We start from the raw sequence: 12,171 nt of genomic DNA, 5'->3' as shown, positions 1-12,171 counted from the left end.
TGAAACTACAAACATATACAGTGGAGTCAGTCCCAAAGTGTGCAGCCAACAGGTGCAGACTGTCAGTGGATCTGGTCCTGTGCATCAGACTGACCCTTTACACCAACATGGTTGAGACATTCTAACAACACTCAGAGGAAAAGTGAAGTTTGACGTTGTAAAATTTTCATGACACCAAATAAACGTGTAAAAGGCTGAAAAAGGCTGATCCGTGAAACTCACTGGACCCTGATGGGAGATGATTTCATCAACATGTTGGGCAGCAACCTCCTGCTGCAAAACTCGTTTTGCTTTGTTTTGTACCCCACACAGATTCGTTATGCTGGGAGGAAGTGACCCCCCCACACACACCCCACCCTGGAGTATTTAATCTGCGCGCTCTCGCAGTAGGAAATCTTTATCCTGTGGTTTCATTCAGGAAACATGTCAAGCGTTGTTTCGTCTGAGCGCCATCGTAGCTTGAATTTGTCAAAATGGGGGAGGACATCATGGATTATTCTCTGCTTTGTGGTCTCAGGTACATGTTTGTTTTATTTTGTTAAATTTTGTGTTATTTTTGTGATGAGGATCCTGAACCGTCTCTTGAAATATTCATAAACGTATTTCTGATTTGGTTTCTGGCAATCTGACATTTCAGTTGCTTCTGTGTTGTCATAAATTTAAGAAGCTGCGAGCATTTCAGTGTTAAACCTCAAAGATACCGGCAGAAATGTGACCCTTCACAATAAAAGTCTGTCCTGAATGGAGACATCTTAGCTCGTCATGAATAAAGAACTGAAAGTTAACCCATTTTTTTCTAACTTTATTTATTATTCACAGAAAAAGCTTGTAGTGAATGAATCTATGTGACTTCTTAGCTTGGTCTTTTTTTGATTTAGAGCTCATTCTCTGAATCTTTCTCTGCATTTGTTTCAGAATGGAACTCTTTAAAAAAATATATTTTTAAGGAGCTGCAAAGATTTTACCTTAGTTGACCCATTTCCTCTCTGAAGATGTCGATGACAAAGTAACACAAAGTACTGAGGTTACCTCTTCCTGTGGTTTAAACAGATGTAAAACCTCTGCAGGTGCCAACCAGCTGAAACATGTAATAGTTTCTCGGGAACTGATAAAGTAAACCTTAACAACAACAATTCACAAATTAAAATGCAATCATGCTGGAATCGTTTAGTTTTGTTGGTACAGACATGGTGCTTATCATCAATGAGTGGCTGAAGCCTGTATGACCACAGTCTCAAAACCTTAACAAATGTGTGGACAGTTCTAAACTGTTACATGTTCAATGTTAAAGGTAACTGTAACATAAATGCTGTGTCAGATACTGAATTGCCTCCTAAAACAATCAGAATCCCAGCTGTTAGCAAACATGCAGGGATACACTCATTCATTCTGTCTAAGCTAACAGCTAATGTTAAAAGACAAACTCAAAAGTTGTCATTTTAAGCCACATAAACACGTCAACTTTTATCTATTATATTTACCTGTATGTAAGAAGGAAGTGCTGCTGGGATCAAATCTCTTTGACCAGCAAAGGTAGCAGCAAGCTTAAAGACAAGATACTAGAGACGGTTAAACTCAACGATAGATATAAGCTCCAGATCAGATCCTTCTGCAAAGTACATTACATTAAAAAATATGAAATTCAATTCAAATTTATTTACACAGCGCCAAATCACAACAACAGTCACCTCAATGTGCTTTATATTGTACAGTAGAGCCTACAATAATACATACAGAGAAAAACCCAACGAGCAAGCACTTTGGCGACAGTGGGAAGGAAAAACTCCCTGAATGAACACTGAATGACGAGATAAACCACCATAACATATCACAGGGTTAAAAGAAACTAGTTCAAGAAAAGCTTGTCATCCATCCATATTCTCAAGTTCTTGTATACTTGTACACCCTTTGGTATCAGATGTAAAACTGCTAAGTCAGCACAGTTAAGCTCTGCCCGCAGCACAGAGGGAGTAAATATCAGTATCATCAGCATAGAGGTGTGTTTCTGCTTCGGTGTGTTTTTCGGAAAAACACAGCTTCCTGAGATCAGATGAGATTAGAAAGTTTCACTTGTGCAGCTGTGATGGGAATTACACACATTCAGCAATTCAGTGAACTTCCTGACTGACTGCCAGCAGTTTAAATTCTAATGAGCTACAAATCTGTTAAAAGACTCATTGAAAGACCAAGCACTGGTCTCTCATAGAGAGCAAAGTCACAAATGCAATGTAAGGAAAAAACGGAGCTTGGTGTTTATATCAAAGCACAACCAGTAGGACGCTGAGAACCACGAGAAATATGCATCATTATCTTTGTTTAGATTGTGAGGCAAACGCAGCCCAGCCCTAACACAAGAGTGTTGGTGCATATTAAGAGGTTAACCACTCCTCTAACTGTAAGAGGATGAAAGCTAATGTTTCTCACTGAAACATTTAGCAAGAAGAGTTGTTGTTCCAAACTGCTTTTGATGCAGGTCCCAGACTTAAACTTCAGTTATGCACAAAGACATAAAGGAGAGTGCTGTACCAGCATCACGGTCTCTTCAGTTAGAATATGAAAAGTAACTTGTTGTTTATGTTTATGCTGATTGGTTGTTTTTGTCACTTTCAACAGTTTTTGCGCTTGAATTTGGCTGTTGGGAAATGTTGGTGTACACTGTACATATTTTTGGGGGAAGTGAAAATAGCAGCAAGTAACGATGCAGATCCACTAAAAATAACGTCTTCCCAAAGTTCTTCTTTCAGGGATTTTTAAAGAAAATTCCTCTGTGTCACTTCTTGTTTAAGTTCTTGAAGCGTGACCAGCAGGCGACCCTCACGACCGTTCTGGTTTCTACTTTACCTTCATTCATCTGCAGGAAAACTTTTATGCAATGTCACCTCTTCTTCTCACCATCAATACAGACTAAATGTTTATATCAGTAAAGAATTTTAAAGATAAAACAGCCTCCTCTGTTCTCATTACATACATGATGTCATTTGAGTCTGCCTGTCGTGTGTTTGTACTGTATTTAATAATTTGCAGGTATCAGCGTTGTCTTTTGTCCTGTATCTCTGCTCTCACTCAACCAGTTGCAGCCGGAGGTTTCTTCCTGTTAAAAGGAAGTTTTTCCTTCCTGCGGTCACCAAGTGCTTGTTTATTGGGGGTTGTTGCTGATATTTAGTTCTAATTACATTCAATATAAAACACGTCGAGGTAACTGTTGTTGTGAGTTGGAGTTAATGGAGGAAACTGAAAGTTCCACTAAGGTTGCTGTTGTTAAAGGATGTGTTTTAAACCAAACCATAATGTTTCCTGCCACCTGGATTTGCTTCTAGGATTTTCCGTGTTTCTGTTTTGGATTCCTGTTTTTAATTTCGCTATTTGTCTGCTCTCCTTCATGTCTTGCTTCAGTCATCTCCTCTTGTCTTTGACGCGTTAGTATTCCTGTCGATCTAACTTCTCCTTATTTTCTGTTTTACTTTGAAATTTGTTCATATTTTCATGCCTTGCATTAGTTTTCCTTGTGTTTCTGATTTTCTTGATTGGTTTCACCTGCCTTTCTCTCCTGTGTCTAACGCCTCCTCCAATCTTTCCTGCATGGTCAACACGTCTTCTATGCTCCTCAGTTGTGCTCCTCATGCCTGCTTGGATTTGATCCTTTGGACTTTGCTAGTGTTTTGTCTTCTGCATCAGCCTCAATAAAAGGGCAGCTACTTCTCCTTGTGCATTTGGGTCCCTGAAACAACAGGGCCTCGAGTGGCTCACTAAACAGAAACTTAAAATGTGGAAAAACCCAGTACTGTAAGTTTTGTCCCTGACTCCGTTTAAAGCTGACCCTTCCTTATTATAATGTTTGCATCCAGTAACTGCAGAGAAACAGTTTTAAAACATTCCCTCATGAGTCACATACTTACTGTAAAGCCTGTGAATTTCAGCCGCACTAGTTTATCAGACACGGAGGTATGAAACTTGGGTAGAAGGCTGTACTCCAGCTTTCCCATGACCACAAGACAGAAGTGGTTCTTCGTATGAAGCTACACATTGGTTGATAAAATAGCCCAGTGATGACCACAGCCACAAATAATAAAACAGTGTGGTCTTTGGGTTGTGTGTCTGTGCTGCTGTCAGTGTATTCACAACCAATCACAGGTTTAAAGAGGAAGAGGGCATTTCTGTGTCACACTGGACTTGGACATGACATCACAACTTCCTGTTTTTTAAAGCATGTTGTAAACACTGTTTTTAATGGTGCTATATCAATAAAGTTTTTTATTATTTAAATTGTTTTTGACAGTTCATGTTTACTGGCTGTCTTTCAGGTGCTTTCTCTTTGGTCACTGTTCACCAGCCTGCTGTGCTCTCTGCAGCTCTGGGTCAGGATATCATCATGCCCTGTGAGCTCCGGCTGCAAGATGAGAAGCTCCTGTCCCAGCCCATCCTCTACTGGTGGAAGTTAAATGAGATGGCTGCTGATTTCATACGGTTGATCCCCTCACAGACCCCGAACAATAGCCGTGCAACCCTTGTGGACAAAAACGGGACGTCAACAAACAAGTCGATGATTCTGAAGAGTGTGCAGTGGGCTGACAGCGGGAAGTACCGGTGCAAGCTCTCGCTTCACACAGAGAGGAATGGAAATTTTAGGCAGAAGGGGGACACAACTTCCCTTGTGGTTTACGGTAAATACAAGGCAGAAGATTTGTTGTTTTTTTGTTTATTGCTTTACATGGGCGACCAAACGTAGTCCCATTTCACAGTATTCACATCTACTGACTCTTGTTCTGCAGAGTTTGGCTGACAGAGAGGAGGTTTAAGGTTAAAGGTCAGGGGTTACATTAGACTGTGTCAGGAGGACAGAACAGCCCTCTGTGGCACGTGCACGTGAACAGTTTCCTCTGCAGACCTACAGAGCAGTCTGCAGAAAAGCTGTGAAATATTTGCTCTGATTTCCTGCCATCAAACAGAAATCCCCTCACAAATGAGGCTGAGTTAAAAAAATATCACCATGCAAGATAGAATTACAGTTTATTAATCATGCGTGTGATGTCGTCTCCTGGTTCACAGTATTTTTACTGTATTTTTGACAAAATGTTTCAACTGATCCATGAGACCACATCCAGCAGACAAATAGTCTGTACCTGAACCAAAAGATGCCAATATCTCCCAGGGTTTCCTAAAACGTAATTAAAATGTGGGCAAAATGAATGATAGGTGATGATTGATCATTACATTTAGATTTGTAAGATTACAATAGGCACTTGAGTTATTTAGAGTATGGAGGTAAAAACACAGAAAGAAAAACAACGAGGGAAAGGTGACGTGTGTAAGAAGATTCACATGAAAGAGGAATTAAACTAGAGCTGACTTCCTGTTTGATATTCTGTTTGAAAAAAAAACTTTTAATTAGTGAATAAATTTATTATTTATGTTAAATACTTCTTGTTCCAGTGATTAAACCCGAACTTCTGAAAGAATTTTATAAAGATATGTGTGTCTATGACCGTGCTGTACGTGTGTCTCTTGTTTCAGGCGCCACGGTCTTTAATGTCACCAAACACGCTCCCTGCATGCTAGGCTGTGAGGTCAGCGTGACGCGGGATGCTGGATTTTCTTTGCACATTTTTCACAACGGCCGTCGACTCCAAAATGTTACCTCAGCTCCAGGAGACGCCGACGCCACTCTGCCGTACGTCACTCTCTCTGAGACCGTACCTCTGTGGTCGCGTGGGAAATACGAGTGCCAGCTGCACCTGAGGGATGATGTGATTACAAAGAGCATCTTCCACAGCAACCTGTCTGGTAATCAATTCAATTCAATTTTATTTATACAGCACCAAATCACAACACTGCTGCTAACGGCCATCTGCTGCAACCAGCTGGGGTGAGAGAAGGAAGACAGGACAAAAGACATGCTGTGGAAGAGAGACAGAGATTAATGACAAGTGTGATTCAGTGCAGAGAGGTCTGTTAACACACAGTGACTGAGAAAAGTGACTGAAACTCTTCAAATACAGTGGGGCAAAAAAGTATTTAGTCAGCCACCGATTGTGCAAGTTCCCCCACCTAAAATGATGACAGAGGTCAGTAATTTGCACCAGAGGTACACTTCAACTGTGAGAGACAGAATGTGAAAAAAAAAAATCTATGAATCCACATGGTAGGATTTGTAAAGAATTTATTCGTAAATCAGGGTGGAAAATAAGTATCTGGTCAATAACAAAAATACAACTCAATACTTTGCAACATAACCTTTGTTGGCAATAACAGAGGTCAAACGTTTACTATAGGTCTTTACCAGGTTTGCACACACAGTAGCTGGTATTTTGGCCCATTCCTCCATGCAGATCTTCTCGAGAGCAGTGATGTTTTGGGGCTGTCGCCGAGCAACACGGACTTTCAACTCCCGCCACAGATTTTCTATGGGGTTGAGGTCTGGAGACTGGCTAGGCCACTCCAGGACTTTCAAATGCTTCTTACGGAGCCACTCCTTTGTTGCCCGGGTGGTGTGTTTTGGATCATTGTCATGTTGGAAGACCCAGCCTCGTTTCATCTTCAAAGTTCTCACTGATGGAAGGAGGTTTTGGCTCAAAATCTCACGATACATGGCCCCATTCATTCTGTCCTTAACACGGATCAGTCGTCCTGTCCCCTTGGCAGAAAAACAGCCCCATAGCATGATGTTTCCACCCCCATGCTTCACAGTAGGTATGGTGTTCTTGGGATGCAACTCAGTATTCTTCTTCCTCCAAACACGACGAGTTGAGTTTATACCAAAAAGTTCTACTTTGGTTTCATCTGACCACATGACATTCTCCCAATCCTCTGCTGTATCATCCATGTGCTCTCTGGCAAACTTCAGACGGGCCTGGACATGCACTGGCTTCAGCAGCGGAACACGTCTGGCACTGCGGGATTTGATTCCCTGCCGTTGTAGTGTGTTACTGATGGTGACCTTTGTTACTTTGGTCCCAGCTCTCTGCAGGTCATTCACCAGGTCCCCCCGTGTGGTTCTGGGATCTTTGCTCACCGTTCTCATGATCATTTTGACCCCACGGGATGAGATCTTGCGTGGAGCCCCAGATCGAGGGAGATTATCAGTGGTCTTGTATGTCTTCCATTTTCTGATGATTGCTCCCACAGTTGATTTTTTCACACCAAGCTGCTTGCCTATTGTAGATTCACTCTTCCCAGTCTGGTGCAGGTCTACAATACTTTTCCTGGTGTCCTTCGAAAGCTCTTTGGTCTTGGCCATGGCGGAGTTTGGAGTCTGACTGTTTGAGGCTGTGGACAGGTGTCTTTTATACAGATGATGAGTTCAAACAGGTGCCATTCATACAGGTAACGAGTGGGGGACAGAAAAGCTTCTTACAGAGGACGTTACAGGTCTGTGAGAGCCAGAGATTTTCCTTGTTTGAGGTGACCAGATACTTATTTTCCACCCTAATTTACGAATAAATTCTTTACAAATCCTACCATGTGAATTCATGGATTTTTTTTTCACATTCTGTCTCTCACAGTTGAAGTGTACCTCTGGTGCAAATTACTGACCTCTGTCATCATTTTAAGTGGGGGAACTTGCACAATCGGTGGCTGACTAAATACTTTTTTGCCCCACTGTAAGCCTCTGCAGATGATCTGTTAGCTGTTTGACAACTTCTTTCAAGGATGTTTGATATAAAGGAAGGTTGGAGATTGGCCTATAATTAGCTAAGACTGCTGGGTCTAGAGATGCTTTTTGAGTAAAGGTTTAACTACAGCCAGCTTGAAGGCCTGTGGTACATAGCTGATTATTAGAGATAGGTTGATCATATTTAAGATCGAAGAATTAATTAATGGCAGGACTTCTTTGAGCAGTTTTGTAGGAATGGGGTCTAAAAGACACGTTGATGGTTTGGAGGAAGTAATTATTGACGTTAACTCAGAAAGATCAATTAGAGAAAAAGAGTCTAAGGGCATTGAAGATGATAACAGTGGGTGGATTATATTCTTAAACTTAGTTACAGCGCTTTCAGAAAGACGTCTACTGTGATAAAGTCTACTCTCCACCGCTGTGTAATCAATTATTGTAAATGTAAATGTTATCAGGAAATGATCAGACAGGAGAGGGTTTCCAGGAAACACTGTTAAATGTTCAGTTTCTATGCCATATGTTAAAACAAGATCTAGAGTGTGATTAAAGTGGTGGGTGGGTTCTTTTACATTTTGAGAGAAACCAGTTGAGTCTAATAACAGATTAAATGCCATGTTGAGGCTGTCATTTTTAGCATCTAAATGGATGTTAAAATCACCCACAATAATTATTTTATCTGAGCTGAGAACTAAATCAGATACAAAGTCTGAGAAATCAGACAGAAACTCTGTGTAAGGCCCAGGTGGACGATAGATGTTAACAAGTAAGACTGGTGTCTGAGTTTTACTGCTGGGGTGGACGAGGCTAAGCATCAGGCTTTCAAATGAATTAAAAGTCTGTCTTGGTCTTTGGTTGATTAATAGGCTGGTGTGAAAAAACTCCCACATTGTTTTGGCAAAGCTGCACACAGATTCAATATTGATTTTAGTGACCTCTGATTGAGTCAATCATCAGATTAATCATCTTCCTCCTGAGAGGAATCAATGACACTGCAGATTTTGAACAGTACAAATTAAGCTTTACAGAATTTTTTTTAACAGGAAATAAGAAAAATCCTGAATTTCTGTGTGAGATTTTCTTGCACGACTCTGTTCGCTTCCACTTCTTTAAAAGATGAGCTAAAATGGTTTTTTAGGGGCACAGCAGCTGTGTGTCTGAAATCTGGACTTTATACTTTCTACAGTTTATTAAAGTTTTTGGTATTTCTCACTTTAATTTATTGATATATCATGTTATATTGTTGTAGTTAAGATGACTTCGTTGAATGAACATGAGCTAATAATTCCTTAATGATGTGATTGTCGTGCTTTTTCAGACGGCACAGCAGGTCGTCTGCTTTTATTTTATTTTGGTGTAGCTTTTCTTATAAATTTGACATTTTTTCTCATATAGTCAGGAAAGCAGTAACTACAGGTATGTTTTAGCATGCTTACCTAAACGACTAGCCTGACTGACTCACTTCGCCATCTTGTGGTACAACGTCGATATTACACAAAAGTACAGCCTGGCTCTCTAACAACTTCAGGTGCTGTCTCTTCAACACAGTACAGATTTTTTTGGACATAAAGTCCATGAAAGGTCTTTCTTTCTTTCTCCCTATGTTGACGTTCACTCTGAGGGGTTTAAACCGATTTCATGTACAATGTGTATCTTTGAAGAGGAAACCTGTTTAATCGTGAAAGGTTTTTTTCTCTTTGGTTTCAGAAGTTGGAGAAGGTGATAAAAATGAGTCCACTACATGTTCATCAGCGCGTCATGGTGAGTTTGTCATTTAAGCTTCTAGAAATTTGCTCTTACTGGAAAAAGGACTCCAACACTGCACTCGTGTGTTATTGATACTGGGATCAAACTTCACACAAAGGGTTTTGTGCGTTTTGATTTCAGGCGTGTACCCAGAGCCGTGGTTCTTGTACGTGGCCCTCCTCCTGGTGCCTGTCACCGTCCTCATAGGCCTGTTGAGCGCCATGCTGATGTGCAGATGACTTTATCAGCATCTGGCTGGAATGGAGAGGTGGAGATGCAGCTGTGGAGATCCAGTCTGTCCGGAAATAATCAGAAATATTTAATAAAGGTTTATCAGTGATAAAAGGCTGCAAATATTTATCAGTTTCCTCATCACTCAACTTTTAGAAACACATCAACGTAACAAAAGACATCAAAGTGGTAACTATCGAGGGAACGAACTACAAAAACAAACAAAAAACACTGCAAAATTTAACTGAAATGTTCACCACCAGGGGGCTCCACCCTGTTTTTTTTCCCCCTTTGCCAAGCCGCCATTGTAAATGACGGTTTACTGTTAAAGAGCTGCCTTTAAGTAAAGGTTCAACTAACTCACCACACTATTCTTTCACAAAAACTGATATTACAGTACATCCGTAAATAAAACTGACTCATGTCAAACGTTTCACAGATAAAAATCTCAAAGTGCTTCACAATAAAACACCAGAAATAAAAGTATTAGATGTCAAAGTCAGCCAGGACAGCCCAGCCATGCTTTTACCTCGAGATAATTTCTGTTTGAGACACTATGCTGACATAGAGACACAGCGGCTACTTTGTTAAATTCTACTAACAGCTTCAGTTCATTTTAAACGCAGAGTTTTTACAATAAGCACCTTAAAGCGCACGTTTCTGTTTCTTAGACGCTCCTGGTTTGTATTAGCGTGTTGTACCTTAAAAGCTTAACCAGGGACAACATCTACCTATCAGCTATGGCTCTAACTCCTACATACATGGGATCTTTATTAATGTAATAATGTTTACATGCATTACTAATGGAATGAATTATTAATCTAACTATAATATGTGAATAAACCGTGATTTTTACAGGTCTTTGTTTGTCTTTTGTGCATTTTATTTTGAAAGGTTTTGCTGTAAAACTTTGTTCTGGTTCCTCTTTCATCAGAAATGTGTTTGTTTTGTTAGCTGTCACTTCCTGGCTCCTCAGAGGTATAAAACCATCGTTACGATTACACTCAGAGTTTCTTCTTTATGAACTGAAACATTTCTTGTAATTTTAACGTCTCAGATGATGTTAGTCATTCATACGTTGCTGCGTAGTCTGGGTTACCAAAAACCAGCATCTCGAGTTTCATCTCCACTGAAATCTCAGCTGCCCCAACAGGGATTTATTACTGAAGCATTAAAAGAACATAACACAGTGTTGATAAAGATGCACAGAGAGGTAAAATGACAGCTTAATAGTGTTTTGGGGACTTTCAAAAAAGAAGAGAAACCCTGCAGCGTGTTGAAAGGATGCTTCAGCCCAGAAACCGTTAAAAATACTGTTATGAATACATTTTATTGTAACTGAATCTCTAACATTAATATTAAAACCACGTCTGAGCTGTTAAACACCTCAGTGAAGCTGTGACAGCCGGCTAAAAGGTCCCACCAATGGTTGTTTCAACAACACGCAGCTTGGATTGATTTTTCTCAGCGGCCGTCATTGTGTGTGTGTGTGTGTGTGTGTGTGTGCATGTTTTTATGCACCATTAACGACTAAAATGGGGACTTGTGGTTAATAAAAGCAGCTGTGAAACCTCACTGCTGCCACCTAAAATGACAGATTGAGAAGTTAGCCGTACAAATGTGAGTGAGCTGGAAACTTTCCATGTGGTTGTCACTTCTGAGCTATGAATGACAAACAAGGACCTCGCCCGCTGTTCGCTTCAACATTTGGAGACTTATGATGACTAAATATTTCCTTTCTGTGCCCATTCAGTCACACGAGTCAGCCTCTTTCTGTTTGATTTTATTTTTTTTCTTTGAATTTATGAATCTTACAGTCTTGCGTTTCCCTGCAGGCATGTTCTTAGCTGACACTCTGTCTGGTCGTCTGCTGCTGTGACCCTTTTATGTTCCCCTAAAAGGTCAAGGGGGCGTGGGGAAAAGTAACAAGTAGTGTCCGGGTTGAAAAAAGGAGACATGAAGGCGAAGTAGTTTAATTAAAGGTTTTTATGAAGATTTTTATTACTAATAAACTGAAAGTGATGGACAAACCGCTGTCTCCTATAAAAGAGAGGAAAAATAAGAAAATCAACGAGTTGGTGATGAAACAGAAAAGGAGGCTAAAAATGTTAAATCACCAAAACACACGCTCTCCTCTCCACAGACCAGCAGAAAGAAGCCGCCACACACAGCACAGCTGGCACTACAGCTCTTCTTTCGCTGGCCTGATGTACTCTCTGGGTATTTGCTGAGTACAGCCAGCTGTCCCAGAAAAGGTGACCCTCAAGGCAGGACGTACAGGGTACCCATTCAGGCCCTGCTAAAACTGTCACAAGCCCATCTGCTTCAAGGTTCAGAGACTTTTGCACAGTTTGGTTGTAATGAGTGGATATGTGACTTATTGTGGCCTTCCTGCAGCAGTCTGACCATTCTCCTCTGACCACAACAACGCCTCTTCTCCCAGAGAACTGCCACTCACTCTCTTGTTTTGGGCAATCCCAGCAGATCAGCAGTCACCTTTCTGTCGCCTTGGCCATGTCTACATGTCTACATGCAGCGAGTCAATGACATGTAATCGGCTGCTTGTTTACACTGCAGAGGAGCTA

General features: G+C 40.8%; 1 protein-coding gene across 2 annotated transcripts; it reads left to right on the top strand.

The window, feature by feature from the left end:
• Positions 1-203: 203 nt before the first annotated feature.
• LOC120733156 lies at positions 204-10,685 on the top strand. Of its 2 annotated transcripts, none has more exons than XM_040031234.1 (5): positions 204-517; positions 4,302-4,661; positions 5,512-5,781; positions 9,320-9,370; positions 9,497-10,685. In XM_040031234.1, exons 1-5 carry the CDS (start codon positions 424-426, stop codon positions 9,592-9,594), a joined length of 873 nt encoding a protein of 290 aa, XP_039887168.1. In that variant the 5' UTR covers positions 204-423; the 3' UTR covers positions 9,595-10,685. The 2 variants fall into 2 exon arrangements, with proteins under 2 accessions (XP_039887168.1, XP_039887167.1); XM_040031233.1 differs by having other exon boundaries at positions 207-517; positions 9,317-9,370.
• The last annotated feature ends 1,486 nt before the right edge of the window (positions 10,686-12,171 follow it).

This window comes from Simochromis diagramma, unplaced genomic scaffold (assembly GCF_900408965.1).
Source record: "Simochromis diagramma unplaced genomic scaffold, fSimDia1.1 OVJJ01000361.1, whole genome shotgun sequence".
NCBI lineage: Eukaryota > Metazoa > Chordata > Actinopteri > Cichliformes > Cichlidae > Simochromis > Simochromis diagramma.
The sequence above is the reverse complement of the archived record's forward strand: the minus strand, read 5'-3'. Positions and strand labels throughout refer to the sequence as shown.

Excerpts from the sequence above, each read along its gene's own strand:
- LOC120733156 (XM_040031233.1), top strand. The coding sequence starts at position 424 with ATGTCAAGCGTTGTTTCGTCTGAGCGCCATCGTAGCTTGAATTTGTCA. Across the intron at positions 518-4,301 it reads TCTCTGCTTTGTGGTCTCAG|GTGCTTTCTCTTTGGTCACT; the intron begins GTACATGTTTGT and ends GCTGTCTTTCAG. Across the intron at positions 5,782-9,316 it reads CTTCCACAGCAACCTGTCTG|AAGTTGGAGAAGGTGATAAA; the intron begins GTAATCAATTCA and ends CTTTGGTTTCAG.